At 46.3% G+C, this 17,614-nt stretch overlaps 1 protein-coding gene across 2 annotated transcripts in view; it reads right to left on the bottom strand.

The window, feature by feature from the left end:
- Nucleotides 1-17,614, bottom strand: part of DSCAM (DS cell adhesion molecule) — a 656,562-nt gene that overhangs the window by 50,089 nt on the left and 588,859 nt on the right. For both annotated transcript variants that reach the window (XM_075334961.1, XM_075334962.1), the window contains exon 31: nucleotides 8,367-8,564. In XM_075334961.1, the coding sequence (XP_075191076.1) occupies nucleotides 8,367-8,564 (198 nt within the window). The remainder of the gene's footprint in view (nucleotides 1-8,366; nucleotides 8,565-17,614) is intronic.

The following is a 17,614-nucleotide window of genomic DNA, read 5'->3' as shown; positions in this document are numbered from 1 at the left end:
AGGGGTAATGCGCTCCGTGATGTCACAGGACAGGGGTAATGCGCTCCGTGATGTCACAGGACAGGGGTAACGCACTCAGTAATGGCACAGGACAGGGGTAACTCGCTCCGTGATGTCACAGGACAGGGATAATGCACACAGTGATGTCACAGGACGGGGGTAACGCGCTCCGTGAGGTCAAAGGCCAGGGGTAACGCACTCTGTGATGGCACAGGACGGGGGTTCGCACTCCAATGATGTCACAGGACGGGGGTTCGCACTCCAATGATGTCACAGGACAGAGGTAACGCGCTCCGTGATGTCACAGGACAGGGGTAACGCGCTCCGTGATGTCACAGGACAGGGGTAACGCGCTCCGTGATGTCACAGGACAGGGGTAACGCGCTCCGTGATGTCACAGGACAGGGGTAACGCGCTCCGTGATGTCACAGGACAGGGGTAACGCGCTCCGTGATGTCACAGGACAGGGGTAACGCGCTCCGTGATGTCACAGGACAGGGGTAACACACTCCGTGATGTCACAGGACAGGGGTAACGCGCTCCGTGATGTTACAGGACAGGGATAACGCGCTCCGTGATGTCACAGGACAGGGGTAACGCACTCCGTGATGTCACAGGACAGGGGTAACGCGCTCCGTACAGGTATCATACACACAGTGATGTCACAGTACAGGGATCATACACACAGTGATGTCACAGTACAGGGATAATACACACAGTGATGTCACAGTACAGGGATAATACACACAGTGATGTCACAGCGCAGAGATAATACACACAGTGATGTCACAGTACAGGGACAATACACACAGTGATGTCACAGTACAGGGATAATACACACAGTGATGTCACAGTACAGGGATAATACACACAGTGATGTCACAGTACAGGGATAATACACACAGTGATGTCACAGTACAGGGGTAATACACACAGTGATGTCACAGTACAGGGGTAATACACACAGTGATGTCACAGTACAGGGGTAATAACACAGTGATGTCACAGTACAGGGATAATGCACACAGTGATGTCACAGTACAGGGATAATACACACAGTGATGTCACAGTACAGGGATAATAACACACAGTGATGTCACAGGACAGGGATAATGCGCTCCGTGATGGCACAGGACAGGGGTAATGCGCTCCGTGATGTCACAGGACAGGGGTAATGCGCTCCGTGATGTCACAGGACAGGAGTAATGCGCTCCGTGATGGCACAGGACAGGGATAATGCGCTCCGTGATGGCACAGGACAGGGGTAATGCGCTCCGTGATGGCACAGGACAGGGATAACGCGCTCCGTGATGGTACAGGAAAGGGGTAATGCGCTCCGTGATGTCACAGGCCAGGGGTAACGCACTCTGTGATGTCACAGGACAGGGGTAACGCACTCAGTGATGTCACAGGACAGGGGTAATGCGCTCCGTGATGTCACAGGACAGGGGTAATGCGCTCCGTGATGTCACAGGACAGGGGTAATGCGCTCAGTAATGGCACAGGACAGGGGTAACACACTCAGTAATGGCACAGGACAGGGGTAACTCGCTCCGTGATGTCACAGGACAGGGATAATGCACACAGTGATGTCACAGGACGGGGGTAATGTGCTCCGTGAGGTCAAAGGCCAGGGGTAACGCACTCTGTGATGGCACAGGACGGGGGTTCGCACTCCAATGATGTCACAGGACGGGGTAACGCACTCTGTGATGGCACAGGACAGAGGTAACGCGCTCCGTGATGTCACAGGACAGGGGTAACGCGCTCCGTGATGTCACAGGACAGGGGTAACACACTCCGTGATGTCACAGGACAGGGGTAATGCGCTCCGTGATGTCACAGGACAGGAGTAATGCGCTCCGTGATGGCACAGGACAGGGGTAATGCGCTCCGTGATGGCACAGGACAGGGGTAATGCGCTCCGTGATGGCACAGGACAGGGATAACGCGCTCCGTGATGGTACAGGAAAGGGGTAATGCGCTCCGTGATGTCACAGGCCAGGGGTAACGCACTCTGTGATGTCACAGGACAGGGGTAACGCACTCAGTGATGTCACAGGACAGGGGTAATGCGCTCCGTGATGTCACAGGACAGGGGTAACGCACTCAGTAATGGCACAGGACAGGGGTAACTCGCTCCGTGATGTCACAGGACAGGGATAATGCACACAGTGATGTCACAGGACGGGGGTAACGCGCTCCGTGAGGTCAAAGGCCAGGGGTAACGCACTCTGTGATGGCACAGGACGGGGGTTCGCACTCCAATGATGTCACAGGACGGGGGTTCGCACTCCAATGATGTCACAGGACAGAGGTAACGCGCTCCGTGATGTCACAGGACAGGGGTAACGCGCTCCGTGATGTCACAGGACAGGGGTAACGCGCTCCGTGATGTCACAGGACAGGGGTAACGCGCTCCGTGATGTCACAGGACAGGGGTAACGCGCTCCGTGATGTCACAGGACAGGGGTAACGCGCTCCGTGATGTCACAGGACAGGGGTAACACGCTCCGTGATGTCACAGGACAGGGGTAACGCACTCCGTGATGTCACAGGACAGGGGTAACGCGCTCCGTGATGTCACAGGACAGGGGTAACGCGCTCCGTGATGTCACAGGACAGGGGTAACGCGCTCAGTGATGTCACAGGACAGGGGTAACGCGCTCCGTGATGTCACAGGACAGGGGTAACACACTCCGTGATGTCACAGGACAGGGGTAACGCACTCCGTGATGTCACAGGACAGGGGTAACGCGCTCCGTACAGGTATCATACACACAGTGATGTCACAGTACAGGGATCATACACACAGTGATGTCACAGTACAGGGATAATACACACAGTGATGTCACAGTACAGGGATAATACACACAGTGATGTCACAGTACAGGGATCATACACACAGTGATGTCACAGTACAGGGATAATACACACAGTGATGTCACAGTACAGGGATAATACACACAGTGATGTCACAGTACAGGGATAATACACACAGTGATGTCACAGCGCAGAGATAATACAAACAGTGATGTCACAGTACAGGGACAATACACACAGTGATGTCACAGTACAGGGACAATACACACAGTGATGTCACAGTACAGGGATAATACACACAGTGATGTCACAGTACAGGGATAATACACACAGTGATGTCACAGTACAGGGATAATACACACAGTGATGTCACAGCGCAGAGATAATACAAACAGTGATGTCACAGTACAGGGACAATACACACAGTGATGTCACAGTACAGGGATAATACACACAGTGATGTCACAGTACAGGGATAATACACACAGTGATGTCACAGCGCAGAGATAATACACACAGTGATGTCACAGTACAGGGATAATACACACAGTGATGTCACAGTACAGGGGTAATACACACAGTGATGTCACAGTACAGGGGTAATAACACACAGTGATGTCACAGTACAGGGATAATGCACACAGTGATGTCACAGTACAGGGATAATACACACAGTGATGTCACAGTACAGGGATAATACACACAGTGATGTCACAGTACAGGGATAACACACACAGTGATGTCACAGTACAGGGATAATACACACAGTGATGTCACAGTACAGGGGTAATACACACAGTGATGTCAGAGTACAGGGGTAATACACACAGTGATGTCACAGTACAGGGGTAATAACACACAGTGATGTCACAGTACAGGGATAATGCACACAGTGATGTCACAGTACAGGGGTAATACACACAGTGATGTCACAGTACAGGGATAATACACACAGTGATGTCACAGTACGGGGATAATAACACACAGTGATGTCACAGTACAGGGATAATGCACACAGTGATGTCACAGTACAGGGATAACACACACAGTGATGTCACAGTACAGGGATAACACATACAGTGATGTCACAGTACAGGGATAATGCACACAGTGATGTCACGGTACAGGGATAATACACACAGTGATGTCACAGTACAGGGATAACACATACAGTGATGTCACAGTACAGGGATAATACACACAGTGATGTCACAGTACAGGGGTAATACACACAGTGATGTCACAGTACAGGGATAATACACACAGTGATGTCACAGTACGGGGATAATAACACACAGTGATGTCACAGTACAGGGATAATGCACACAGTGATGTCACAGTACAGGGATAACACACACAGTGATGTCACAGTACAGGGGTAATACACACAGCGATGTCACAGTACAGGGATAATACACACAGTGATGTCACAGTACAGGGGTAATACACACAGTGATGTCACAGTACAGGGATAATACACACAGTGATGTCACAGTACAGGGATAATACACACAGTGATGTCACAGTACAGGGATAATACACACAGTGATATCACAGTACAGGGATAATACACACAGTGATGTCACAGTACAGGGATAATACACACAGTGATGTCACAGTACAGGGATAATACACACAGTGATGTCACAGTACAGGGGTAATAACACACAGTGATGTCACAGTACAGGGATAATGCACACAGTGATGTCACAGTACAGGGATAATACACACAGTGATGTCACAGTACAGGGATAATACACACAGTGATGTCACAGTACAGGGATAATGCACACAGTGATGTCACAGTACAGGGATAATGCACACAGTGATCTCATATTACAGGGATAATACACACAGTGATGTCACAGTACAGGGATAATACACATAGTGATGTCACAGTACAAGGATAATACACACAGTGATGTCACAGTACAGGGATAATACACACAGTGATGTCACAGTACAGGGGTAATACACACAGTGATGTCACAGTACAGGGATAATACACACAGTGATGTCACAGTACAGGGATAATGCACACAGTGATGTCACAGTACAGGGATAGTACACACAGTGATGTCACAGTACAGGGATAGTACACACAGTGATGTCACAGTACAGGGATAATACACACAGTGATGTCACAGTACAGGGATAATACACACAGTGATGTCACAGTACAGGGATAATGCACACAGTGATGTCACAGTACAGGGATAATGCACACAGTGATGTCACAGTACAGGGATAACGCACACAGTGATGTCACAGTACAGGGATAATACACACAGTGATGTCACAGTATAGAGATAATACACACAGTGATGTCACAGTACAGGGATAATGCACACAGTGATGTCACAGTATAGAGATAATACACACAGTGATGTCACAGTACAGGGATAATGCACACAGTGATGTCACAGTACAGGGATAATACACACAGTGATGTCACAGTACAGGGATAATACACACAGTGATGTCACAGTACAGGGATAATGCACACAGTGATGTCACAGTACAGGGATAATGCACACAGTGATGTCACAGTACAGGGATAATACACACAGTGATGTCACAGTACAGGGATAATACACACAGTGATGTCACAGTACAGGGATAATGCACACAGTGATGTCACAGTATAGAGATAATACACACAGTGATGTCACAGTACAGGGATAATGCACACAGTGATGTCACAGTACAGGGATAATACACACAGTGATGTCACAGTACAGGGATAATACACACAGTGATGTCACAGTACAGGGATAATGCACACAGTGATGTCACAGTACAGGGATAATGCACACAGTGATGTCACAGTACAGGGATAATACACACAGTGATGTCACAGTACAGGGATAATGCACACAGTGATGTCACAGTACAGGGATAATGCACACAGTGATGTCACAGTATAGAGATAATACACACAGTGATGTCACAGTACAGGGATAATGCACACAGTGATGTCACAGTACAGGGATAATGCACACAGTGATGTCACAGTATAGAGATAATACACACAGTGATGTCACAGTACAGGGATAATGCACACAGTGATGTCACAGTACAGGGATAATACACACAGTGACGTCACAGTACAGGGATAATGCACACAGTGATGTCACAGTACAGGGATAATGCACACAGTGATGTCACAGTACAGGGATAATGCACACAGTGATGTCACAGTAATTTGGACTGCTCTGGTTACACACTGTAGTAACATGTAACGTCTGACAGTCCAGACAATCCAATAATCCAGAATCCTACATATCGATTGCCTCCTAATGAAAACACAATGTATTTTCATGCGAGTAAACAGCATAATGCAATCAATACCAGAGCACCGGGTGGCGGCAGTAAATGCGGCCTCTTAATCTATACCAATTTTAATTGCTTTATCATCCTCGCTAATATTAAGGCGATTTTTCATCTGGTAAGCAGCTTATAAGAAAATCAATGGCTGTTCCTTGTAATCCCTTTATTGGCTTGGGTCGTATTTCAAGGGGCGAAATCACCTCCAAAATTTACATTCATAAAACAGTCTGCAGCGCCGGGAGGAGCGGCGTCTTTAATGCGGCCGGACCTTTCCAAAGTATCAAATCATATGCGGCGGATTGAGTCGAAAGCAATTCAGACACATAGAAATAATCTTGCATCAGCCGGTAATAGACTTTCTAATCGAGTTTTGTCGGAGGGGCTGATAAATGAAGTTACCATAGGAACTGCAATATAACAGATTTACCGGCTGGAGGAATCCGAGGAAGGAAGAAGCGGCTCATCTGCAGAGAGGATTCCAGACTTCTGTGTCTGCAGTTTATGGCATTAGTAACGCTGGCATAGAACGGGCATGTAAGGCAAACATCATGTCATAGGTCATGAGATCATTAAAGGGGTTGTCCCGCTTCCCTTGGGTCTTATTACACTAACTGTCTGTATTATCTTCCCCTTCATGTTGCATTAGTGCAGCGGTGGGACTAGTGATCCTCACCTGCCAGCTCACTAGCCAGGGTTTTTTGCAGGGTCTCTCAGGGCTTCAGGTATCCAGCTAGGAGACAGGTGAGGAACCAGTATAAGGACTGGCTAAGAGTGCAGGGTGCAGCTGCAGGTGAGTGTAGGAGGTGTCACATCGTTCCCCCACTAGTATCAAGGCCCACCGTTGTTTAAGTGTCTGCGCTGTTCCCCTTGTTTCTTCTGCTGTAACCCCTTGTTAGCTGTGTGTCTAGCCTGCACCCGGACCTTCCCCAAGTCTGTGATTGACACTAACGCTACAGATTCGGAACATTTGGTGTTACGGCAAACTCTGGTTCTTCAAGGCATGGGGTAGAGCTGCTTCAAAGGGATGGGCATAGAGTTCAATTGGTGCCATTTTCTTACCAACTGGATTGAAATATATATCTAAACTAAACCATTGTGTTACTCCATGCAAATTAGTCTTGCGAGTCCTAGATGCACCCATAAGTGTCTACTAAGCATTGGATACCTCCAAGAGTCATGGAAGACCCCCGGACTTCCTGAAACGATCCTGAACATCTCCTGCAGAGAATTTGCCCCAAAATGCATAATAAAAGAATGCCCCCATACCCAACGTTATGTGCCTATTATTAGAGTCTGCCACAAAGATGACCCCATAAATGCACAGATGTCCTGCAAAATGTGTCTGAAATGCCCCCGAGCATCTGCTGCAGAGATGCCCCCAATAGTTTGCAAAAGAAGCTGCCACATGTATTTGTCATAGAAATGACCCCGGAGAATTTGCCCAAAATTAAAGCCCTGCAAAATCCATATCACAGACACAATCTCTGCCCTGGATGATTCCCAGAACTGAACCAAGGCTTAAGGTTTATGTGTGACCCTCACATCCCTGTAACCCTCTAACAGACTATTTGACCTCGAAAGCTTCCACAATCTTGTAAATGTTCAATCAGTGGAAGAAGGAGGATGTTGATGAGAGAAAACATAGTTGTTCTTTGAGAGAAATGTTCATTCTTGTGGTCACCATGCCTTACACTGCGCCTCAGCATGATATGTAGTCAGAACCCCTGTGCTCTCATTATGTGGTATGATCCACAATGGTTCAGTGTGCTTTTCTTTGTTGTGGAATAGACCACTGCAAAGAAATCAGGGGTTCTGACTACATTAAGAAACAGCGAGTTGAGTAACAGAAAATACAAATAATACATATAATATATACTGTGTGTGTATATATATATATATATATATATATATATGTATATATACACGGTATATATATATATATATATATATATATATATATATATATGGGGACCAGTGATGGGTACAAGGTGAAACAGTTCTACATGTTTTTCATTCTTGGGTGCTCGGATTATAGGAAAATAAAAGGGTCTCAGATCACGGACCCCACTGAAGGTTGCTTTTTACAAGTCACAATGTTTTGAGTGCTTGTCATGTGTCTTTGCAACACTGCAGTAAAGGGAGATGCTTTCATCTAGACTTAACGAAACGCAAATTGTGACAAATCTACTATCCGGTATATGGGAATGAGTTACCTGTGTCCTGTGATGGGCTGACACTGTAGCTGTCGCTTTCCTTGTCTACTGATCCGGTAGCTCTTGGTGTCGGCAGCCTCCAGTCTGTTGTTAGCGTGTGTGCAGATATGGTGGGGTGGGGTCTATTAAGTGTCCACTGACTTGCGTATCTATTGCGGGCTGCCGGACCGGCTTTTGCGTTTTTCCTAGTGGTTGGATCTGTAACAAAGAAAAAGTGATGATCATAAAGTGACATTGAAGAGACTGGTGCACCCTGACTCGCCTACTAGTGACAGGGACAACACTTTCCAACAGGCTTCATCCTCCAGTGCAGAGGTTATAGACATCATAGACCCGTGCCCCCTCCCCCACCACTTTATCCCCTTTTATTAAAGCAGAGAGCAACTCGAAATGACCAACTACCACACTAGGCCGGACTTACAAAAGTACTGTGTAATATCACATTTGTCTTGTAGTGGTCATTGTAGGAGAAATTTGTCATTTTCAGAATTTTCATGGGTGACTTTCCATCTTCATGTTGTGTGGAGGGCTGCTGGGGAATGTACTTTCAGATACTTTAAATCATACTGTGTGAGCCGTTGTGAAGACCTCTTACTGTATGGGGACACTATGGCATCATACGGGGGATGTGCAGTTGGGGCATCATACTGTGTGTGGGGAGTTGTGGGGACATCATATTATATATGGGTGGCTGTGGGGCATCTGATTGTATGGGGTGGAAAATGGGGGCATTATACTATGTGTAGGGGACACTGGAGGCATCATATTGTGGATTAATGAACTGTGCGGGGCTATGAGGGCATCACATTGTGTGGGAAAACTATGGTGACAGCATACAGTGCATTTTTGGGGAATGAAGGAGGTATAACACATTGTGTGGGTGGCTGTGGGGGAGTCATGCTGTGTAGAGGGCATCAAACTGTATGAGGGGCATCATACTGTGTGTGGGCAGTTTTAGAGGCATCATACTGTGTGTGGGTGGCTATGGAGGCATCATACTGTGTGTGGGTGGCTATGGAGGCATCATACTGTGTGTGGGTGGCTATGGAGGCATCATACTGTGTGTGGGGGGTGGTATTGGGAATCATAATTTGTAAGGGTAATGTACAGTGGCAACACCATATTGTGTGGAAGAATGTACTGTGGGGGAATGTACTGTGGGGACATCATACTGTGTGTGGGGAATGTACTGTGGGGACATCATACTGTGTGTGGGGAATGTACTGTGGGGATATCATACTGTGTGTGGGGAATGTACTGTGGGGATATCATACTGTGTGTGGGGGGAATGTACTGTGGGGACATCATACTGTGTGTGGGGAATGTACTGTGGGGATATCATACTGTGTGTGGGGGGAATGTACTGTGGGGACATCATACTGTGTGTGGGGAATGTACTGTGGGGACATTATACTGTGTGTGGGGGAATGTACTGTGGGGACATCATACTGTGTGTGGGGGAATGTACTGTGGGAACATCATACTGTGTGTGTGGGGAATGTACTGTGGGGACATCATACTCTGTGTGAGGGGAATGTACTGTGGGGACATCATACTGTGTATGGGGAATGTACTGTGGGGACATCATACTGTGTGTGGGGGAATGTACTGTGGGAACATCATACTGTGTGTGTGGGGAATGTACTGTGGGGACATCATACTCTGTGTGAGGGGAATGTACTGTGGGGACATCATACTGTGTGTGACGGGAATGTACTGTGGGGACATCATACTGTGTGGGGGAAAATTGTGTGGGAATCATACTGTGTGGGGGAAAATTGTGTGGGAATCATACCATGCATGTTGGGGACATCATTCTGTGTGGGTGGCTGTGGGGTGTCAATGTGTGAGGGATGGAGGGGATGGAGACAGCATTCAGGTGGTATAGTATAGGGGACAATATTATGAAGGGTGACTTTACTAGAAAGAATATTTCCATGTGGACACAAAAAAAGAGGTTATTCAAGTGGGCTTTGTGTAACATAAAACTTGCCTTGTCATGCTGCGCAGTGTGTGCCGCTCTTTCTTATTTTCCCACAGTCGGGAGGACTGGTAATATATCCAGCATTTATAAAAGGCAATATACTGTTATCTGATGGAGACAAATCGTGTCTCCAAAACATATACCAATATACCGTATGTGCTAACCATACTAAATGCAGCTCTGGATGTGAATGGAGTATTGCAGATCAGCAAAAGAGAAGTTACAAAATATTTGCTTTTTTTTACTTATCTGGATCTCGGAAAGCTGGGTGACACCCATTATAGGTCCCTTATATTCAGTGCCCAGTTTTACAGCAGTACAAGAGCAATCCCTGCTGTTCCCGGCTGCCATATTTGAGGTCACCCAGCTTTCCTAGAACCGAGAAATAACAATAGAAAAGGATGACTTGATGTTTTGCATCACATTCCACTTTCCCGGGCGTCCTCAGGGATCGTGTCAATGCTTTACGCTCCGTGTTCAGCTTTGCCTCCGGCTTTCGAGTAATGATACCATTTTTTTTTTTTGCAAAAGCGATTTAGAATGTAATAATCTAAACAATAAATAATCTCAGAACCATTCCCCGGAGAGGGCAAGAAGTCCGGCCTCCGCATCTGTGTCCGCGAGGCGTACAGTCCGGATGTGTGATGTATGTGCCGCCAGTGTCCCCGGCACCGCGGCTTTCTCATCAGTCACCCGCTCCCTGAAGTCTCCCTCTTTGCTCCGACTCTCGGAGAATTCCCTCCCGCCTGTAAATGTCGGCTCTGCCGCAGAGACGGCCGGTGTATTTATAGCCTGGCTAGACCGCGCCGTCACATACAAGAGCAGGCTTTTTACCCCAATTGCCCTATTATCCTTCCGCCATTCTCCGCACCCCGCTGCGCTATTCTTAAGTCTCCGGAGCACAAACTTATACATAGTTTATGAAGTGATTTTTTTGTTATTTTTTTTTTATTATTTCTCTTTTTAGCTGAAGGATTTCTGCTCTAAAATAAATAACGAGCGTCTAAAAATAGGGATTTAGGGCACGGAAGAGTCGATGCGGTGAAGATTTCTTTGCAAAATGGAAAGTGCAGCTCCGATTCCGAATATCTGATTAACATTTTCCATGATGGTGAATCATATACTGTGCAGTTTTTAACCTCTAGTCACATCTAAAGCTGCAGACGGAGCTGGATAGTGTAATCACTAACATACATGGAATAGGCAGACATATTGTAACGGGTGATCTGTGATCCTATGATGCTTTGTGTTCGTCAGTGTGACATCCTGCAACCTGCGCTCGAATAGGAAGGCACCCATCACTGATAAACTGGTTTACACCAATGGGTGCAATATTTTTGGGATTTTTTTTTTCCTTTTGTTTATATGCTCCCTATATTAAAGGGAACCTGTCACCAGATTTTGGCCTTCTAAACTAAAACTAGCGCCTGTGCTGCAGTCTATAAAGGTGCACGTTACCCCCTGATCCCACTGCAGACCCCAAAAAATACCTTCATAAAATCTCCCGCCATGTATGTAAATTGTCCGGTCTGGCACGATGGGCGTCCTAATCTGCGCCTCCTGTCCCTCCTTTCGCTCTCATCCTGAGGGGATTGAATCATAGAATGGTGGAGTTGGAAGGGACCTCAAGGGCCATCGGGTCCAACCCCCTGCGAGTGCAGGCTTTCCTAAATCATCCCAGCTATATGTTTATCCAAATTCCGCTTGAAGATTTCCATTAATGGAGAGCTCACCACCTCTCACCACCACTGCTTGGGCGCCATCCACGTAGGCGGGCAAAATCTTGCACCTGCGCAGACACCTTCCCGGCTCGTGCAGGTCCTATTGCGGTCAAATCCGAAAATGGTGCACCTGCGCCAGCTGGCAAGTTTTCTGCACAGGCGCAAGATTTTGACTGGTGATGTGCAAGACGCAGCGGACGTCATCCATATCCCTGGACAAAATGTTGCGCCTGCGCAGAGAACTCGACGGTTTGCACAGGCAGACCTATGTTTTCAGGTCTGCTTACAATAGGGTAGAGTGAAGTGCGCATGTGCAAGCCGGGAGTGTGTCTGTGCAGATGCAAGATTTTGACTGGCGATGTGCAAGACGCAGCGGACGTCATCCATATCCCTGGACAAAATGTTGCGCCTGCGCAGAGAACTCGACGGTTTGCACAGGCAGACCTATGCTTTCAGGTCTGCTTACAATAGGGTAGAGTGAAGTGCGCATGTGCAAGCCGGGAGTGTGTCTGCGCAGACGCAAGATTTTGACTGGCGATGTGCAAGACGCAGCGGCCGTCATCCATATCCCTGGACAAAATGTTGCGCCTGCGCAGAGAACTCGACGGTTTGCACAGGCAGACCTATGTTTTCAGGTCTGCTTACAATAGGGTAGAGTGAAGTGTGCTTGCGCGAGCCATGAATGTGTATGCGCAGGTGAGAGATTTTGTCCGCCTACGTTGATGGCACCCGAGGAGTCATCCATGTCAATTAGCACGGAAGGACGGTGAAAGGAAGGACAGGAGGCGCAGATTAGGACGCTGATTGGATTGGATAATTTACATACCTGGAGGGAGATTTTATAAAAGGTATTTATGGGGTCCACAGGGGGGATCAGGGGGTAACCTGCACCTTTTTAGAATGCAGCACAGACGCTGCTTAGGGTGCTAAATGTAGTTTAGAAGGACAAAATCTGGTGACAGGTTCCCTTTAAATAAGAGCAGAGAGGCACTAAGTAAGAGTGGTCTCCGCTCCGGAGGACTCATGTCCCATGGTTGACCATTCATTTGAATAGGAGACATGCAATACTGCATTCCCCCTGTAGTGGCCGCTGTAGAGAAAATGTGCAGCCAGATGAAATAAAGCCGATCGATCAATGATGACTTTCCATAAAGTAGTGACCAACAAAAATATATAAATATTTTTTCCCCTTTTATATATAAAAAAAATAAATAAAATAAAATAGAAATCATCACATTTTTGGCACTTTCTATGGAATTGTCACCCATGATTTTTTTGAATTGCACTCATAATATATATTAGTGCTCACTTCAGTTATCCTATTTAGTATTATGAAGGTTTTTTTTTTCTGAATGTGAACACAGCTCCGCCCCTTTCGGCCATGTTTTTTCCATCTCCTATATAAGACAGTCCTTGGTTACCCCTCTCCACCCACAGCAGTTTTTAATTGCCATGAGATGACACACAGTTAGGGTCACAGAGCTAGGGACCCCAATATAGAGATATACCTTGACGAGGTTTTGGGGCTCAGTTACATTGATCAATGCGATTGCTAAATATCTCCTTTTTCCTAATATTCATGGCAGGTATGCAATTCATTATTCACATGTTCAAGTTAGCAAGTAGCATTTTTCATTGTATATTCCAATGTTTTTCCGTATGCTTATAGCATTATACCATTATCTAAGTTTGATGTGCAGCCTTATACTTATGTACCATGATGTCAGGGGAGGTGGTTTATTTAGTCGCTTCTTCTAGCTTGGCACAATAGATCCCTTAGATACATCCGCAAGGCAGGGATGGCTCTGAAGGGGTTAACCACTCCACCTCCTGTGCTCTCCAGTGCGAGGCTGATTATGTAGGATTCAATTTTGCTTTTTTTTTTTTTATCTCCTCCAAGGCTTTCAATCAATTAATTCTACCACTTGCAGATGGAGAAAATAACTTCATATATTATTAACGGAATTCCAGCTGATTACAGAAAGTATAATTATTTACCAAGCCTCGAATTAGCAAATTAATTAATGAGGCTGTAATGGGGGAGGGTGAATGGGCGCAGCTTATCCTCCTTGGTTCACAACCTGCGGGCTCGTTTTTGGAGGATTTGTCCTAATATTCATGGCCACTGGAGCTTAGACCGATAGATAATATCATTATGGCTGCCTGCAGCCACCACTAGGGGGAGCTCACAAGTTCACTGCATATTTACCACTGAAACAAAAAATACAGGATGCTCTTACACTCCCCCTAGGGGTGGCTGCAGGCACTGCAGATGATTTATATATTAATCAAAAAATGTATAAAGGAAATTAATTAAAATGAGCTTTTGATTTCTGACGGTATGAGATGCATTGTTAAAGCAAAATATACAACATGCTTTTTTTGTGTTTTTTTTTCAGCGGCACAAAGAAGTTCATCCATAAATGTTATCTTTCATGTGAAGAAGCTTGCATGGTTTGCAGAGCGCTGTTGCACTGCCAATTCCTACGCTTGTGTGAACAGATCCTTTCCATACATTGAAGTTGCTCGTGATTTCGCTATGGTTTTTGTTTTTTTTTTCTTCCAAAATTTTGTAAAAATGCACGTTGGAAAACATATATAAATACCGAAATAAAAAAAAAGGAGTAATATATATAAAAAAAAAAAAAAAATAATGCACAAAAAAAATCTGTATATAAAAAAACGAGGCCTGAGGCTATGTGCGCACGTTGCGTCGGAGTACCTGCAGTTTATTCTGCACGTTTTCCTTCCCTTGGTTTTTGACCAAATGGCTTTTGACCATTTTTTAGCGCTAAAAACGCATGCGTATTTTCCGCGTTTTTAGTGCGTTTTCAGCGCTTTTTACCTGCGTTTTCACCTGCGTTTCTGCAGATGCGTTTTGTAGATCAAGACACTGAGAAATAAAGTTGGAATAGTCAAAAAGAATGAAAAAAGAGAAAAAAAGTATAAAATTAACTTTTAATAAAAATATATGGATTATCAATTTTAATGAAATAATAGTGGTTATGCACATTTTAACAGAAAAATAGGTAAAGTTTAATATTTTTTAGCATTTAAATTTTCGGTTTTTGTGTGTGTGTAAAGGAACATTAGAACCCTTTAATTTTATGCCAGAAAAGCATGCGTTTTTGAAGCCAAAAACAGTGGAAAAGCAGGTAAAAAGCATGAAAAACGCAGGAAAGTTGATTTTGGTTGCGTTTTGCCATTTCTCATTGACTCCAATGTTAAGGAAGCGCTGCAGAAATGGCAAAAACAACTGACATGCTGCTTCTTTTTCAGCATGGTTTTTGACCCAAAATATGCAAATTAAACGCTGCAGAAAAAAAAGCAAAGTGCAGACAGGATTTCTGCTTTTCCCATAGACTTTGCTGGAAAACAAAAACGCATGCGTTTTAGAGCAAAAACGCTGCCGCTCAAAACGCTGCGGAAACGCGGAAAAAAATGCAACGTGCGAACATAGCCTAAGAGAAATTATAGAGGTGTTGTCCTTATTTTACAAGGGCTTATTTCTCTAAAGGATAGGTGAGGATCGTTGAGGGTATGACCACTGAGACCCCTATTGATTCTGGGAACTGGGGTCTGAATTGGCAAGTTACAATGAGGAGGTGGCTACCATCAAAGGTCCTATGGACCAGTTGACATTATGGAGCACTCCTCTTTGGAGAGGTGGGGGGTCCCATTGGTCACCTTCTTATCCCAGAAATCATATATATATATTGAACAAAAATATAAACACAACAATTTTGTTTTTTCTCCCATTTTTCTTGAGCTCTAAGATCGAAAGCGAACGTACCCGCCTCCGTCGGTTGTGCGACACGGGCAAATTGTTGTCCGTGGCGCACAACCTCGTTAGTCCCCGTCACACGGACTTACCTTCCCTGCAATGTCGCTGTGACCGGCGATCCGCCTCCTTTCTACGGGGGCGGGTCGTGCGGCGTCACAGTGACGTCACACGGCAGGCGTCCAATAGAAGTGGAGGGGCGGAGATGAGCGGGACGTAACATCCCGCCCACCTCCTTCCTTCCGCATTGGCGATGGAGGCAGGTAAGGAGATGTTCCTCGCTCCTGCGGTGTCACACGCAGCGATGTGTGCTGCCGCAGGAACGACGATCAACATCAGAGAACGATTTTTGGTTTCAGGATGACCTCTCCGCGGCAAACGATTTTGACCTCTTTTGCGATCGTTTAAGGTCGCTTGTAGGTATCACACGCTGCGATATCGTTAATGACGCCAGATGTGCGTCACAAGCACCGTGACCCCGACGACAATTCACTAACAATTTCGCAGCGTGTAAAGCCCCCTTAAGACTTTTTCTTTGTACAAAAGGCCTTTTTCTCTCCAATATTGTTCACAAATTTATCTCAGTCTGTGTTAGTGAGCGCTTCACCTTTACTGAGAAAACCCATCCACCTCGCAGGTGCGGTGTATCAAGATGCTGACTAGACAGCAGGAATACTGCACAGGCATGCCTAAGGGCCGCTTTGCACGCTACGACATCGCTAAAGCGATGTCCTTGGGGTCACGGAATTTGTGACGCACATCCGGCCGCGTTAGCGATGTCGTTGCGTGTGACACCTATGAGCGATTTTGAATCGTTGCAAAAATGTTCAAAATCACTAATCGGTGACATGGGGCTCCTCTCCCAATTATCATTGCAGCTGCAGGTACGATGTTGTTCCTCGTTCCTGCGGCAGCACACATCGCTGTGTGTGAAGCTGCAGGAACGGCGAACATCTCCTTACCTGCGTCCGCCAGCAATGAGGAAGGAAGGAGGTGGGCGGGATGTTACGTCCCACTCATCTCCGCCCCTCTGCTTCTATTGGCTGGCCGCTTAGTGATGTCGCTGTGACGCCGAACGCACCTCCCCCTTGCAGGAGGGATTGTTCGGCAGTCACAGCGACGTCGCTGAACAGGTAAGTGCATGTGACGCTGCCGTAGCAATAATGTTCGCTACGGCAGCAATAACCACACATCGGCCGTACGACGGGGGCGGGTGCTATCGCGCTCGACATCGCCAGCAAATGCTAGCGATGTCGCAGTGTGTAAAGCAGCCCTTAGGCTAGCCCACATGATTATTACACAACTGCGCCTTAGGCTGGCCAGCATGATTATTACACAGGTGTGCCTTAGGTTGGCCGGCATGATTATTGCACAGGTGTGCCTTAGGCTGGCCACAATACAAAGCCACTCTATAATGTGCAGTTTTATCACACAGCTCAATGCCACAGATGTCGGTAGTTTTGATGGAGCGTGCAGTTGTCATCCTCACTGCAAGAATGTCCACCACAGCTGTTGCCTGTGAATTGAATGTTCATTTTTCTACCATAAGTCTGTGTGCTAAAACGGCACATTCTAGAGTGGCTTTGTATTGTGGCCAGCCTAAGGCACACCTGTGCAATAATCATGCTGGCCAGCCTAAGGCGCACCTGTGCAATAATCATGCTGGCCAGCCTAAGGCACACCTGTGTAATAATCATGCTGGCAAGCCTAGGGCACATCTGTGCAACAATCATGCTGTCTCATCAGCATTTGATATGTCACA

Source organism: Anomaloglossus baeobatrachus, chromosome 2, assembly GCF_048569485.1.
Source record: "Anomaloglossus baeobatrachus isolate aAnoBae1 chromosome 2, aAnoBae1.hap1, whole genome shotgun sequence".
Taxonomy (NCBI): Eukaryota; Metazoa; Chordata; class Amphibia; order Anura; family Aromobatidae; genus Anomaloglossus; species Anomaloglossus baeobatrachus.
This window is presented reverse-complemented; position numbering and strand designations above follow the sequence as displayed.